General features: G+C 56.6%; 2 protein-coding genes across 2 annotated transcripts; one reads left to right on the top strand and one right to left on the bottom strand.

The window, feature by feature from the left end:
- The first annotated feature begins 1,468 nt into the window (after positions 1 to 1,468).
- On the top strand, positions 1,469 to 4,397 carry SNAPIN (SNAP associated protein). The gene is made up of 4 exons (XM_037883011.2): positions 1,469 to 1,643; positions 2,429 to 2,475; positions 2,962 to 3,080; positions 3,859 to 4,397. Exons 1-4 carry the CDS (start codon positions 1,516 to 1,518, stop codon positions 3,991 to 3,993), a joined length of 429 nt encoding a protein of 142 aa, XP_037738939.1. The 5' UTR covers positions 1,469 to 1,515; the 3' UTR covers positions 3,994 to 4,397.
- Positions 4,398 to 5,077: 680 nt separating this feature from the next.
- ILF2 (interleukin enhancer binding factor 2) lies at positions 5,078 to 14,221 on the bottom strand. The gene is made up of 15 exons (XM_037883010.2): positions 14,052 to 14,221; positions 13,301 to 13,360; positions 12,292 to 12,334; positions 10,724 to 10,828; positions 10,243 to 10,320; positions 9,890 to 9,992; positions 9,742 to 9,807; positions 9,353 to 9,469; positions 8,999 to 9,077; positions 8,413 to 8,500; positions 8,097 to 8,158; positions 7,508 to 7,622; positions 6,505 to 6,595; positions 5,765 to 5,934; positions 5,078 to 5,227 (listed from the first exon to the last, which is right to left on the bottom strand). The coding sequence occupies exons 1-14, from the start codon at positions 14,054 to 14,056 to the stop codon at positions 5,774 to 5,776; spliced, it is 1,173 nt and encodes a 390-aa protein (XP_037738938.1). The 5' UTR covers positions 14,057 to 14,221; the 3' UTR covers positions 5,078 to 5,227; positions 5,765 to 5,773.
- Between the last annotated feature and the right edge of the window lie 46 nt (positions 14,222 to 14,267).

Below are 14,267 nucleotides of genomic sequence, written 5' to 3'. Positions count from 1 at the left end.
TCAGCCCTGGGGCAAAGAAAGCGGCACCAGCCGTGCCCTGGAGCCAGCCAGTGCTGCACTAGGCCAGCTGGCAGGAGCGGGGACACGAGGCCTTTAAAACCCCCGGGGAAGAGGCTCCAGAAACGTTTTCCCTCCTCCAGCCACGGGAGGTTTGTGCCTCTCTCCCAGCCGGGAGGAGCCCTGCCAGCTGCGCCCACCCCCGGCCTGTCCCCCAACAGCTGCTGGGGGCCGTGCTGCATGTGATCAGGCGGCTAGTGCATCAGCGCCCCACAGGTAGCTATGGTTCCTTGCCTAGCCCCCCACCCACTCAACATGCTATAAAAACTGCACAACCCACCTGTGCCACAACTTTTCCTGCATATAAAAGGCAGGCCCAGCATTCGGAGGTAGCAAGCAGGGGGCCTAGGGTTGCCAGCGGGCCGTTAAAAGTCCAGTTGGCAGCGCAGCAGGGCTAAGGCAGGCTCCATGCCTGTGAGCGGTTCCCAGAAGCGGCCAGCATGTCCGGCTCCTAGGTGCAGGGGCAGCCACGGGGGTCTATGCGCTGACCCCGCCCTGAATGCTGGCTGCGCAGCTCCCATTGGCCAGGAACGCGGCCAATCAGCGCTGTGGGGGCAGTGCCTGCGGGCAAGGGCAGCGCGAAGAGCCTCCTGGCTGCACCTATGCCTAGGAGCTGGACATGCCGGCCGCTTCCAGGAACCATGTGGAACCAGGGCAGGCAGGGAGCCTGCCTCAGCCCCACTGTGCCGCCCACCAGGAACTGCCTGAGGTAAGCACTGCCTAGCTGGGGCCCACACCCCAAACACCCACATCCCAACCCCAGCTACGATCCAGCACCCAGACCTCCTGCCCCAGCCCTGAGCCCCCTCCTCCCTGGCCCCACCCCAGGGCCCACACTCCCTGCCCCAGCCCAGTGAAAGTGAGGGGGGGGAGAGTTAGTGACGGGGGGGGCCTTGGGGAAGGGGCGGGGCAGGGTGTTCGGTTTCGTTCTGGTAGAAAGTCGGCAGCCCTAAGGGGGCCCCGGGGCCATGCTAAGCTGCTCAGGGGCTTGGCTTTGGCTTTCTGCCCTGGGCCCCAGGGGGCTAATGCCGCCCCCCCCCCCCAGTAGGGAAACCTGGTAGGGAACCCCCGGGGGGCAGGGTCCAGATGTGAGGGGGGCCTGGGGAGGATGCCCCGTGTGCTCAGCGCTGCACTGGGGGGGCGGGGGAGCTCCTAGCCAGGGGGGCAGCGCTGGCTGTGGCTGCAGGGGGGGGTTCGCCCTCCCCCGCCCCCCCATGACTGAGGAGTATCTGGGCTGTGAGTTCTGCCCCCGGGGAACTACATTTCCCAGAGGCCTTTGCGATGGGGACGCAGCCCCGGGACTGCATTTCCCAGAGGCCTTTGCGATGGGGACGCAGCCCCGGGACTGCGTTTCCCAGAGGCCTTTGCGACGGGGAGGCAGCCCCGGGACTGCATTTCCCGGCGGGCCCTGCGCGGGCACGCCGCTTCCCGGCAGGCTGCGCGGCGGCGGGCGGGGCGATGGCGGCGCTGCCGGGGCCTGGCGCGGGGACCCCGGGGCCCGGGGCTCGCGACCTCTTCGCCGAGGGGCTGCTGGAGTTCCTGCGCCCGGCCGCGCGCCAGCTCGACGCGCACGTGCACGCCGTCAGGTGCCTCCCGGGGGGAGCGGCCGGGGGGGGGCTGGATGAGGGGAGGTGCCTGGGGGGCGGGAGGGGGCTGGAGCCAGGGAGGGGGGAGGTGCGGGGAGGGGTTGGGGGGCTGGATGACGGGAGGTGCCTGGGGGGGGCGGGAAGGGGCTGGAGCCAGGGAGGGGGGAGGTGCGGGGAGGGGTTGGGGGGCTGGATGAGGGGAGGTGCCTGGGGGGGCGGGAAGGGGCTGGATGACGGGAGGTGCCTGGGGGGGGCGGGAAGGGGCTGGAGCCAGGGAGGGGGGAGGTGCGGGGAGGGGTTGGGGGGCTGGATGACGGGAGGTGCCTGGGGGGGCGGGAGGGGGCTGGGGCCAGGGAGGGGAGAGGAGAGGTGCTGGGAGGGGTTGGGGGGCTGGATGACGGGAGGTCCCTGGGGGGGGGGGCGGGAAGGGGCTGGAGCCAGGGAGGGGGGAGGTGCGGGGAGGGGTTGGGGGGCTGGATGACGGGAGGTGCCTGGGGGGGCAGAGGGCTGGGGCCCGGGGCGGGGGCTGGGGGCAGGCTAGCCGCAGCCGGGATCTCGCCCCATCAGTGGGGCTGAGCTCAGTGCCGGATGGTGTTGGGGGCCCAGGGGCTGAGCCTGGTGCTGGGGGTGTTACCCAGGCTGGGGGTCACCCAGAGGCTCCCCAGAGATGGGTCTGTGCAGGCCTCACTGGGAGGTTGTTTCTGGCTCCCCTTTGGCGGACCGGGGCCGGGGGGGCAGCCCCCTCTCGGGAGCAGCGCTGACTGATGGCCTTTGTGCTTCCCCAGGGAGAGCCAGGTGGAGCTTCGGGAGCACATCGATAACCTGGCCACAGGTGAGGCCACAGGGCAGCACCCAGCCCGGTGCCCAGGGAACAGCAGTGGGGCTGGCTGGGCAACGGGCGTGTCCCGCTGGGTTCGGTGCCGGCTGAGCGGCCTGAAGGGGGTGCAGTCCCCAAGGGGGGGTGGTTTGGCCAGAGTGGGGCACGTAGGGGAAGCAGAAACGCAGTGCGGGGTGGCACCGAACACAGGAAGCCAGGCTGAATGTCAGGGAAGGTAACTAATGGCAACAGGTGTTGGACAGGGGACACGCTTCCCTAGGGAAGCCCCGCTGGCTGGGAGCCCCATGCTCAGGCTGGCTAGCCGTAGCCCGGGGAAACGGATTGCAGGGCCAGTCCTGCCCTGGGCCCGGGTGTGGCTGAGCAGGGCCATTCTCTGGCTGTGAAGTAGCAGGAAGGGCCTGCTGTGTTCCGTGTGGGCTGATTCAGGTGGGGTTTGGGGACGGGGGGTTCCCACTGGCAGTTCAGTATCTCTTCCCTCAGAGCTTTGCAGGATCAACGAGGACCAGAAGGTTGCACTCGACTTGGACCCATACGTGAAGAAGCTGCTGAACGCCCGGCGCCGAGTTGTGCTGGTCAACAATATCCTGCAGAATGCCCAGGTGGGTACGTGGGACCCTGCTGGGCTCTGCAGGTACGAGGGAGTCTGAGAACAAACCCCCAAGCTGTTGAGGGACTCTGAACTGATCCAGCTGCCACAGGGGACGTTGGAGGGTCGGCCTGGAGTCTGCTTCCGGCACCCCCCACCCCCGGCTGATATGGAGGGGCTGAGAGTTGCACTGATTTCTCCCAAAAGCTGCTCCACGCGCTCGGCCGTGAGCCTGCCTGGCTGGCTCAGGATGGCATCCGCAGGCCTTGGGGACACCCCTTGGTGTGGCATCTTGACGGAGCACGAGTTACCGTCATCGCCTCCTTGGGGGCCCCCCCACAGAATTCGCTTGCTTCTCCTGCCTGAACAGCCCCACTGCTACTCTCTGAGGATTACTGAGTGGGGGGAGCATCCCCTTGTGCTGGGCCCTGCCCCAGAGCCCCGGGTACTGCATTGAGAGCTGCCTTTTGGGAATCGACCAGTACTTTCAGTCCCCCAGAGGTAGCTATTTAAAGATGGAAATGAGCAGCTCCATGTTCTGAGAGAATCCCTGGCTCCTGGTTATCAGCCTGGGTCACTAGCCCATGTGTGCTAGGAAGTATAGAGGGCGATACCCTCCAGAGCCTGCGTATAGGAAGGAATCCATTTCAAAGGGAGTAGGAGACTTCGCACTCATGCAGCTGTGGGTCTGGCCAGGGCTACAGGGGAAGAGAGGCAGCGTTTCCTTGGCTTAGGCAACTGACCAGGGGCACGCTGCTACATGAGCATTACCTCCTCCCCCCCAAATGCAGGAACGGCTGAGGAGACTTAATCATAACGTGGCCAAGGAGACTGCGCGCAGGAAGGCCATCCTGGAGGCATCAGGCGGCTACCCCCAGCAAGTGAAGCGTGGGGAGAGCCTGGCTGGACAGGCTGGTGCTTTGTGACTTCTGCCAAATGGATTCTAGAACTGGTACTATGGGTGGGGGGGAGTGAGAGTATCTGGCCCTGCAGGAACTGGTCTACCATCTTACATGCAGGGCTGAAGTTACTGGGGGGGAACAGCATGGGAGAGATGCACAGCTGGGTATGGGAGGGGGGGAAGAGAGCTGCTCCTCCTGCTGCTTTCAGGGAGACCTCAGCAAGCTGGGCAGGTGGCCCTTTGCTGGCACTGATGCTTTCCTTGTCATCCACTGGGGTTGGGGGAGGTAGGCAGCACCTGCAAGTGCCTCTTTCATGGTCCATACAGGTGGCTTGTACTAATAAGCGCCATTCGTAGAGCGGAGGGACCCCTGTGCTATGTACTGCTAGTCTTGGAGGTGGTACAGTAATAAACTGCCTAGTGCTTACACATGGTGAGTGATCTGAGGAGTGCTCCTCCGCTAGAGCTGGTTGGTCCCGTCCTGCTGTACAGACCGTCCTCTCCCGCCCGGGGGAACCGAGAGGCTGGGGGAGGGCACTGCTTTGACAGACGCAGCATTCTCTAGAGCAGGTGGCCAAACTTACTGACCCTCCAAGCTGCATACAACAATCATGAGACTTTCAAGAGCTGGGGCCCGCCTGCCAGGGCTCAGTGCTTCAGCCCCACTCCTCCTGAAGCCCCAAACCCCCTACCCCACCACCCCGCTGCAAGGCAGAGGTCTGGAGCCCCCCCTCTAAGCCTGGTAGGTGGAGAATGGGGGAAGGCATGGGGAGCTCCACAAGCCCCATTTCAACTGTAAAAGAGTCGCACGAACCAGAGTTTGGCCACCCCTGCTCCAGAGGAAAGTAAAAGCCTTGCCCAAGGACAGAGTGACTCAGGACTGTCACAGCCCTCTTAGCGTCTTTTCATGCTGGCTGCAGCCATGGAGATCCAGCACTAGCTGGGCAGGCTGCTTTCCCAAAGCCCGCAGTGGTGAAATGCAGCTCTTGAGTGGATGGATGGACCAGTTTCAGCTCCTCCAAGGTGTGGAATGCCCCCCTTTACGCAAGCCTCCCACGGGGGAGGGGAGAAGGTTGTTTGCCCACACACAAATTAGAGCGGAGAGGCACTTAAAAGGAGGAACCATTTTAACAACCTATAAAAACCAAGACAAAATACAAAGGACTGTTCATGTCGTTCAACGGGACAGATGGTTGAGGACCTAGAGGAGATTCTTCAGGTGCTTTGGCCAGCAGGATGCTTTACAGGTGAGGGTCAACCTACAAGAGCCAAGCAAACACCACATCAAAATGCAGGAGCTTGTACCAGCCTTTGCAGAGTGCTCATGTGCAGAAAGGAGTCTGAGAGGGGCAAGATCTCACTAATGTAAGAGAGCAGCAGCTGGCTGTCTCCAGTGAGTTACAGCAGCTGAGATAAGCTTCTATCACCTCTTTCCCACATGATTACCCAATTCCCAGGGAGCTGGCCTGATCACATTAACTGTGGCTCACTAGCCAAGCAGAGAGAAGTGCCCGATAGTCCTGCATCACAGCCAGTTTAAGCTTAGGGACTTCCCTACAGTGTTAGACTCAGATACTGCAGGTAAGCCACCTGAGCTGGCTTAGATATGTGCAAGCAGCAACAAGTTGGACTGTTAGACCATAAGAAGTGGAAACTCAGGCATTTTAGAAGTGGGATGGGGATGGTGCAGCCCCAGACACTGGAACCAGGCTGAGACCCTTGAGTTCCAGGTGGAAGTGCCCCCCAAATACATCTGTGTGGGCAGCCTCAGACTGACACCACCTGGCTGTCTTTACCTGGGCAGGTCACTCCTGAGTCTCCATGCTCTCCTCCTCCTCTCCTGCAGCTGTTTCTTCTTGATTCTCCTCTTCCTCCTCCCCTTCCTTCTTCTCTGGAGGCTTCTCATAAGCCTTCTCTGAAGGGGTGACTATCACCCCATCCCAAGTGGACATTTCAGAGGCCAGGTCTGCAAAGCAAACAGAAGAAGTCATGTCAGCAGGTAGCGCAGGGGCGTGCCATCGTAAGATCGCCAATACCCTAACCCCAGAGCATTCCTCAGAACAGTCCAGTAACAAAGGGGGGGACCAGCTGAAGTAACCCAGAGCCCCCTGCCATTTCTCCTCCCGCTGCAGCTGTTACAGGAAGCTGACAGCAGACCCCTAGTGACTTACACTTACCAAGTGGCATCAGCAAACCCCTTACATTTGCCCCCTTCTTTCCTCAAGGGCAAGCTGTCAGGTTTCAAGGCAAGAGGCTCCTCCCAAGTTCTAGCAACAGCCTCCACCATGCAGGGACCAGGCATATACTTGTCAGGTCACTGGCTGGGTTTGCCTGCATGCTTGATTTGCTGAGTCTGACTAAGTCAAGCCATATGGGATTGGTCTCTTCTGCCATATGCTCAGGTAAGCCCCCACCCCCGCCAGAATTTCCTTAAGTCTTCAGCCTTCCACATCCTCCCTGCGGTGTCTCCAAATAAAGCCCCAGCACTTCCTGGCCGTGCTGACCAGCAGTCACAAGCCACCAAGCCCCTACTTACAGCTGGCATCCCCCTCTTGTCCAAGAATCTTCCTGTAACCTCCATGCGAGAGGATTCGGACGAGCGTCTGTGCCGTGTAACACACCATGTCCTATGACAGGGGAATAGAGAATGAATGCACATGCAGGAGTCCCCCCGCATTGGGGAGTTGAGCCTTTCTGACTAGCTCTTGCTGGTGTTGTATATCAGATACATCATCCCGGCATTAGAGCGTTTGGCTCAGCCCATGAGATGGCCTGCGTTACAGGCTCCTGGGAAAGAGGCAGTAGCTTTCCAGTAGTGCATCACGCACTCTCAGCGTGGCCTTGTTTTAGCCATAGGAGCCTGATCTTACTGCCCCATGCAGAGGGACCATGCTGTAGCAGCTCAGCTGGGGTAACCTACTTGAATGCATCCGATGAAGTGAGATGTAGCTTATGCTCAAATCAATTTGTTAGTCTCTAAGGTGCCACAAGTCCTTTTCTTTTTGCGAATACAGACCAACACGGCTGCTACTCTGAAACCAACTTGACAGTGGCAGGGCTGTGTGTGTACACGTACAGGGCTATGGGGGCTTGGCTCTCCTCTCCCCAGGATGGGGTGATATGAAGACTTTTCTTTGCTCTTCTCTCTTACAGTTTAATTTTAATTAAGACTTGGACTCTGCTGGTCTTTGCTTTTACTCAGTGAGGCATGCTCCTGCCTACGAACTGCGTCCCACCACCAAGACTGGCTGAAGTGGCAGCTTCCCAGGCTATTGCCTCAGGGGTCCTAAACCCTCTTTCATGCTGCACCCAGCCAACACCCTCCTGATCTAACCCCAGTGACAGGAAGGGTTGAGTCCCAGGCTGGAAGCCCATGGGTAGCAGCTGAACTAGCCTGAGGGGATAAACGCAGCCAGAAAACCCACTAGCGCACTAGCTCCAGGTCTCTTGGAGTTTTGTCCCTTTACAGAATGCCATGGGGCCAGGATATTCCCACGACCGCAGCCTCAGGGAGGCTGCATGCACAAAGATTAGTTCACCTGTTGTTCGAGGGTCATGACTGTATGGACTCTGAAGTTTCCACTCTCGCAGGGATCGGTGATCCCAACAGATCCAGGGAGGAACAGCCCAGCTGCCAGGATCTGAAGGCAGCGCCTGTAGGGCAGTCAGGTGTTAGCAACTCAGACAGTTCTACACATTAGACACTAATCCCCAGCATATTTGCCACAATTGTCTCACAGAGCCATGGGGTGAGTAGCCAGCGTGGCATGGAATAAGTTTAGCACTAGGCTCTAAGGAAATTGGTCCAAGGTAACACACTCCTAACATGGCATAAGTGTGTGTGTGGCAGCAACTCAAGGTGTTCTCAACAGGCCGTGAGTTTGCTTTGTCACCATATTTGAAAGGATTTAGACCTGAGAGCTCAAGGTACGAAGTCCTGTGTTGATGGTACTGGCCAATGCCGCAATTGGATACACACAGCAGCAAACTGCTCGTTTCAGGAGGTTCTGAATTAGTGACAAGGGTGTTCACGCAGCATGAAACAGTCTTGAGAAACCAGAGCCCAGAGCACCAGCAGCAGAGGCGAGATTTCCAAGCTGACATTCGCTTTATCTGCGGCACACATACCTGTACGCGACGTTGAGAGCCAAGGGCTGCCTGGTAGGGTTGTTCATCACAGCATAGTGTCCCTGAAGGTAAAGGAAGGAAGTTGTTAGACACAGGGAGTGTTTATGAAAGATCAGTTTTAAAGCTCCTGCAGGAAGCGACAAAATCTGTGGGACTTGACTACTTGAGCTGCCGCTGGGATTCAGGGGCTGGGGCTGCAGACCCACCATATCCCTGAACATTGGCCAGGGAAGTCACAGTAGCAGAGCAGATCAGGGTGAAAGTGTCTGAATGGAAATTGTGCCTTTTAGATAAAAGCCCCCTTCCACTCACATACCAGAAGGTCGAGGATCCATGGAGTGAGGGGTTCGAAGCCAGGGAATCGGATTCTCAAGTCCTTCAGCAATCGGATTAAGACTTTCACCCTGGAAGACGACATTTTAAAGGACAATGCTCAGAGGGTTTCACAGGGCTCGGACCTCTTGCTGGCTGCCAAGGCCTGTCTAGAGTATTAGGGATGGGGCTGCTTTCGGGGCCTGGGCCCACGCACTGAACCTCTGCCCAGCATCAGCTCTGGAAGAACCCAAAGCTTTTGCTCTACCAGTTACTCTGCTAGCTAACACTTCGTTAGAAAGGGTTGGCCATGCAGAAGCAGGGGAGGCAAATGCCCATGCGCGTGCATGTGTGGGGTGGTGGCCTGGGTGGATCCAAGTGAAGGCAGAGTGCTATGTCCCTGCAGTATTAGAGCTGGGCTTGATCTCTGGTGTTATATCCCTGTCTGACTAGACAGGGCTCTGGCACATCGCTACCTCAAGGAGTATGGGACTGGTGATGAAAGCCCCTTCCCCAGAGGGGAAATAGCCTGTTCACTGCAAACAGGGAAGGCTAGGTCAGTAAGGCCTCCCAGCAGCAGAGAAACTTACGTGGACTGAGAAGCGTTCTCTTCAAACCAGCGAGCGTGTCGGATGGCAGCCAGAGCGCTCTGCAGCACTTTGATATCCACTGGAAGAGGAGAGACAGGCAGAGTTTGATTCAGAACATTTGAGGAGTCAGCCCACAGTAAAGCAAGCTCCTCCCCTTGCTCCTGTAAACATGCTCTGGATTGTCACTGCTGTGGGGCACAGAATCATCAAGCAAGCTGTAACCCCCCCCCCCCCCCGAAAAAACCCTCCAGCAGGTCTCTGGGTAAACAGGGTGGTTCTGCAGTGGACAAATAGAAGCTCCCCATCCCCTCACACTAACTAAGCAGCCAAATAAGTTCTGAGAGGTTTCCTTACAGTGGAGCTCTGGGTCCAGCTTGCGAAGGTTGGGGGGCACAGTGGTAATGAGGATCTTCACCGTGGCATCAGCAGAGCTAATCTCAAAGCCAGTCTCGTTGGTTAACATGGTCAGGACTGAGGGAGAAAGAGAGCAAGACAGTTACTCAGAAGGGGTCGTGAGACCCCACACAGCTGAGCCCAAGACACAGAGGGCAAATAGAAGCACGGAGGCTGGTCTCAGCCTTGACATTACACTGGATTTCCCTTAGCTGTCTCAGCTTTGCACTGGTTTGTGCATGAAGGAGCCCCAGCCACAGGGAGCGTCTCCCTATTTATCAGAGAGCATCAGTGTCATTGCTTATCCTGCTCACCGGCGTCCCCTTCATGCTGCAAGTTAAGTTACTGACCTTCAGTAGGATCCTGTGCTCTCAGGCTTTCCACCACTTTGTTTCCCAAGGCTGCAACAGCTTCCACTAGAGAGAGAAATGGAATACAGAGTTACGTTCATTCTGGCCACCACTCCCAATCAGCCGCAGAGGAGAAGCCAATACTTACATGTGGGCAAGATTTTCAGGATCACTACCAGATCGGCCACGTTGTGCCCCGTTGTCATGGTGCCCTTCTTGTAGGACCCTACTTGGCGGACTTCTTCGATTTGCTGGTTTGTGGGAGCAAACCAAGAGTTAACAACAACTCCTCTAATTGCATGGTCCCCTTATGCACCCCATCCTCCAGAGGTGAGATGGACTCTTTAATCAGACAGAAGAAAACCAGTTTAATATCAGTTATGCCTCTAATATTCTGATCTTGTACTGAGGCAGGAGCAACTCAATCAGAACATGACAGTCTCCTTGACCTGCCAGCTCATCTTGCTGGATACATTCTCCAAACAAACTCGTCTGACTCACCACTTCGAAAGTTCCTGGTGCTACAATCAGGTTGTCGATCACATTGTTTATTTTAGTCACCAGAGAAAGAATGGAAGCCTGAAAAGGAATCAGAGAAAGTGGTTGTGGCAGCAACAGACTGGAGTCTGGAAACACCAAGCTAAATACACAAGCTTTGGAAGGATATGACTTAGACAACCCCAGTACAAGGGATGTAACAGACAGGTTAGTTCAAGTATGTTTAGAAGCCACTTTCCAAATAACGTTGCATGTTCCCTCACCATCATCCTACTGCAGACTACAATACCCACCCCAGGACATGCATCTCCCAGGTTGGGGTTAGAGGAAACAGGCTAGGGAGCTAGCCCTCCCTTTATATGAGGATCATTTCTTGTACTCATTACAACAGTAACAAAGTCAATGCTCTACTAAAAGCAACCTGGCAACACCTTGAACTCTGACATGTTTCCAGTGGAGCACCCAGCATGCATGTTTTATTAACCTGTTCAGCAGAATTGGGAGCCAGATCCTGGTTTCTCTTCAGCAAGGCTTCACTGAATGCCGTCTCGTCTGGGGCAGGTTTCACACGAGGGAAGGCCATTTCACACTGAAATGGGAGTAAACAGACATCAGACTGGTGTCGTGCCAATGAGACAAGGTCTTCAGAGTGTCTCATTTATCAAGAAGATACGATTATTCCGTTTAACTCCACTGTTTACATCCATTAGTCACTTCAAAGTGTTTCCTTCTGCTAATGGCTGTTACACTGTAGCAGCCAAGTTGGGCATTTCGTTTTTAGTGGAGCACGGAAACCTTCAGTCCTGCCTACATGTCTTCACTGGGGATCAAACAACAGAGAATCACTAGAACTGGTGCACTAACACCGCAAAGCATGTGTTCTACATAGAGCTGCTTGGGAACCAAAAGCTATGAAAAGAGAGTTGAGAGAGGCTGGATTAAAAAAATTCTGAAGGATCCATCCTGAAAAGCCTTATTATTAAAAGGAGGCAAAAAAGGAAACCGCATCAGCTGCTGTAACTGAGCTCGGAAAAAGGGTCCCTGTTTGCATATATCCAAACCTTGTAACTGTTGTGACAGGGTGTACAGCCCAACCTTTGAAGGCAAGGAAACCATTAATCCCTTCTCCTTGGCAAGGACCCCACCTGTGTATCTTTACTGCAGAGGCACTCAAGAGAGGATGGAAACAGCTGTAAGGAAGAGGAAACCTCCCCAATAAAAGGGATGGAGGCAGATGAAGCAGTCCTGTTAATCCTGAGAAGGGCCAAGACTGGGAAGAAGTCTGGAGGATACACTGATTTCTTCTGGGAACTTGGCCAAGGTAACTCATGCTTTGTTTGGACTACAGGCAGCAGAGTTGGGAAAAGATATTTTCTCCCCTGTTTGGATCTTAACTGGTGGGCCGCATGTCATGATAAGAACCAGCCCTCCCCAGTCTGTTTATCCTTCACCTTGTGTCTCCACTGCCATTTGTCACACCCTGACAGACACACTTGCCACTTATGGTCCCTTTGATTACTTCAAAATTAGCCAAAAATCAAACAGCAGGTCTGGCTTTCAGCAAACTCCCTGTCTCATATTAGACTACTAGCAGTTAAGCTATTAGATGCCACAGCCTGCATGGTTTGTACTGGGAACTTTATGGGTGTGTCTTCACAGCAGTTTGCTCAAGTTACCCCTAACTTGATTCTTGTCCACACACAGGAGTGTCCAGCTCAAATTATGTGGTGTGGTTTGAGCTCCCAGCTAGCCTATGAATGGTTAAGTGCAGTGGAGATGCCACAGCTCAAATTATAAAACAACTCAGCAGCAGCTAATCCAATCACTCTGGGTAACTGAATGTTTTGAAGTGTGGCTGCTCTCAGTCTCACTAGGGCTATTAAGGTAAACTAGCCCAAGTGCAGTTAACTCAAGTGGGCTAACTGTGCTGTGAAGACACACCTTAAATCAAGTTTATTTTTAAACCAAGAATATAATTGCAATACAACATTCCTACACCTGGTTTATACAGCCAGTACCATGGACTGCCTTAAACCAAGCCAGGTTACTCACCACATAGAAGTCAAAGGGGATGTGTGGCACAAAGGGCCTGAACCTAAAAAAAGAAAAAGCCAAAGACGAGTTCTTATTACAACGTTAACCACTCACTGCTAGGTGATAATGGGGCAGACACCGTACACCAGACGGAACCACTAGTCCATCAAATCCTGCTCCCCGGTTAGGAGGGTGTTCTAAAGAAAAGTAAACCCTTCTTCCCAGCCTCTCATGGGAGGACTTCTTACTCTGTTGGACAAGCTGAAATTCCTTTTTACCTGGAAAAAGAAAAGGAGGACTTGTGGCACCTTAGAGACTAACCAATTTATTTGAGCATAAGCTTTCGTGAGCTACAGCTCACTTAGCTCACGAAAGCTTATGCTCAAATAAATTGGTTAGTCTCTAAGGTGCCACAAGTACTCCTTTTTGCGAATACAGACTAACACGGCTGTTACTCTGAAACATGTCTTTTTACCTGGGAGACAGGAAGTTGAACACAGTTTAATACATTGGTTTAGACTCTTGCCATAGCAGAGAATGGGGCCATCCAAGATTCACCAGCAACTGTGCAGCAGCATTACTAGAGAACATTGTTTGAACCGAGGGGTTGTCAATCAAATGTGTAGCAGTTTAGAAGGGATCCCACCTAAGCAAAGCTCTTAATAAGCTTTAGGACAGCTCTAGCCTGTGCAGTATGTAGTTAGAGATCTCATCCACACACAGGATCATAGCGTTAGGAAGATTATGGGGTTTTACTTTATAGCATATGGACAAAGCTCCTCTTTCCCTCTACCTCCTACTGGTTTGCAACAAGCTGGCGGCCGGCCACCAATCCAGAAGCGGCTGGGTATTTTACCTGTACAGCATGAAGAGCCAGCAGGCCCAAGGGCGAGGACCCGCCGCACCTCCCCGCTGGAGGGGGACACCAGATTTCTGGACCGCGATGCTCACAGCTGCCAACCCCACCCCCCGCCCTCCCCAGGGCTGGTTCCAAGAGCCCCCCCTTCACGCAGAGAGCGGCACTTACCCGCTGCCAGGGCCGCCCCTGGAGCCAAAACGCCCGCCACGGCCACGGCCTCGATCACCCCTGGGGAAGGATGACAGCCCCACGTCAGCAGGGCGAGGGGCTCCGCTTTGGGAGAGGAACTGCCCCCCCCCCACTCCATGGGGGCAACTCCCCCACTGGTCCTCCCCGTAAACTCCACATGGGGGCAGCCCCAGGATCCAGCCCCCCCCCCCGCTCCCTTCCCCCCAGGATCCAGCCCCCCCCCCCCCGAGCATCTCCCTCAGGATCCAGCCCCCCCCCCGCTCCCTTCCCCCCAGGATCCAGGCCCCCCCCCCCGAGCATCTCCCCCAGGATCCAGGCCCCCCCCCGCTCCCTTCCCCCCAGGATCCAGGCCCCCCCCGCTCCCTTCCCCCCAGGATCCAGGCCCCCCCCGCTCCCTTCCCCCCAGGATCCAGCCCCCCCCCCCCCCGAGCATCTCCCTCAGGATCCAGCCCCCCCCCGGCTCCCTTCCCCCCAGGATCCAGCCCCCCCCCCCGAGCATCTCCCTCAGGATCCAGCCCCCCCCCGGCTCCCTTCCCCCCAGGATCCAGCCCCCCCCCGAGCATCTCCCTCAGGATCCAGCCCCCCCCGGCTCCCTTCCCCCCAGGATCCAGCCCCCCCCCCGAGCATGTCCCTCAGGCAGCCCCAGGATCCAGCCCCCCCCTCATGGGCTGCAGCCGGCGGGATCCCTCCCCCGGGGCTTGGGGGGGACCCGAGCCTGGCCGCCCCTCACCTCATGGCGCCCGCTGAACCCGAACAATGGAAGCCGCCGCTGTGGAGAGGAGACGCCGCCGGCCTGCGCTGCGCACCCTCCAACAAGCCGCCCGGCTATTGGCTGCGCGCCGCTTCCCGCGCGACCAGCCCCGGAGGCCCCCCTCCGATTCCGGCGTTGCCATTGGTCTTCTCACCCATCCGTCGTGACGCGCCGAGAGTCGTCAGAGGGTTGGCC

The sequence above is a fragment of the Chelonia mydas genome, chromosome 24, assembly GCF_015237465.2.
Source record: "Chelonia mydas isolate rCheMyd1 chromosome 24, rCheMyd1.pri.v2, whole genome shotgun sequence".
NCBI classification, from domain to species: Eukaryota; Metazoa; Chordata; order Testudines; family Cheloniidae; genus Chelonia; species Chelonia mydas.
The sequence above is the reverse complement of the archived record's forward strand: the minus strand, read 5'-3'. Positions and strand labels throughout refer to the sequence as shown.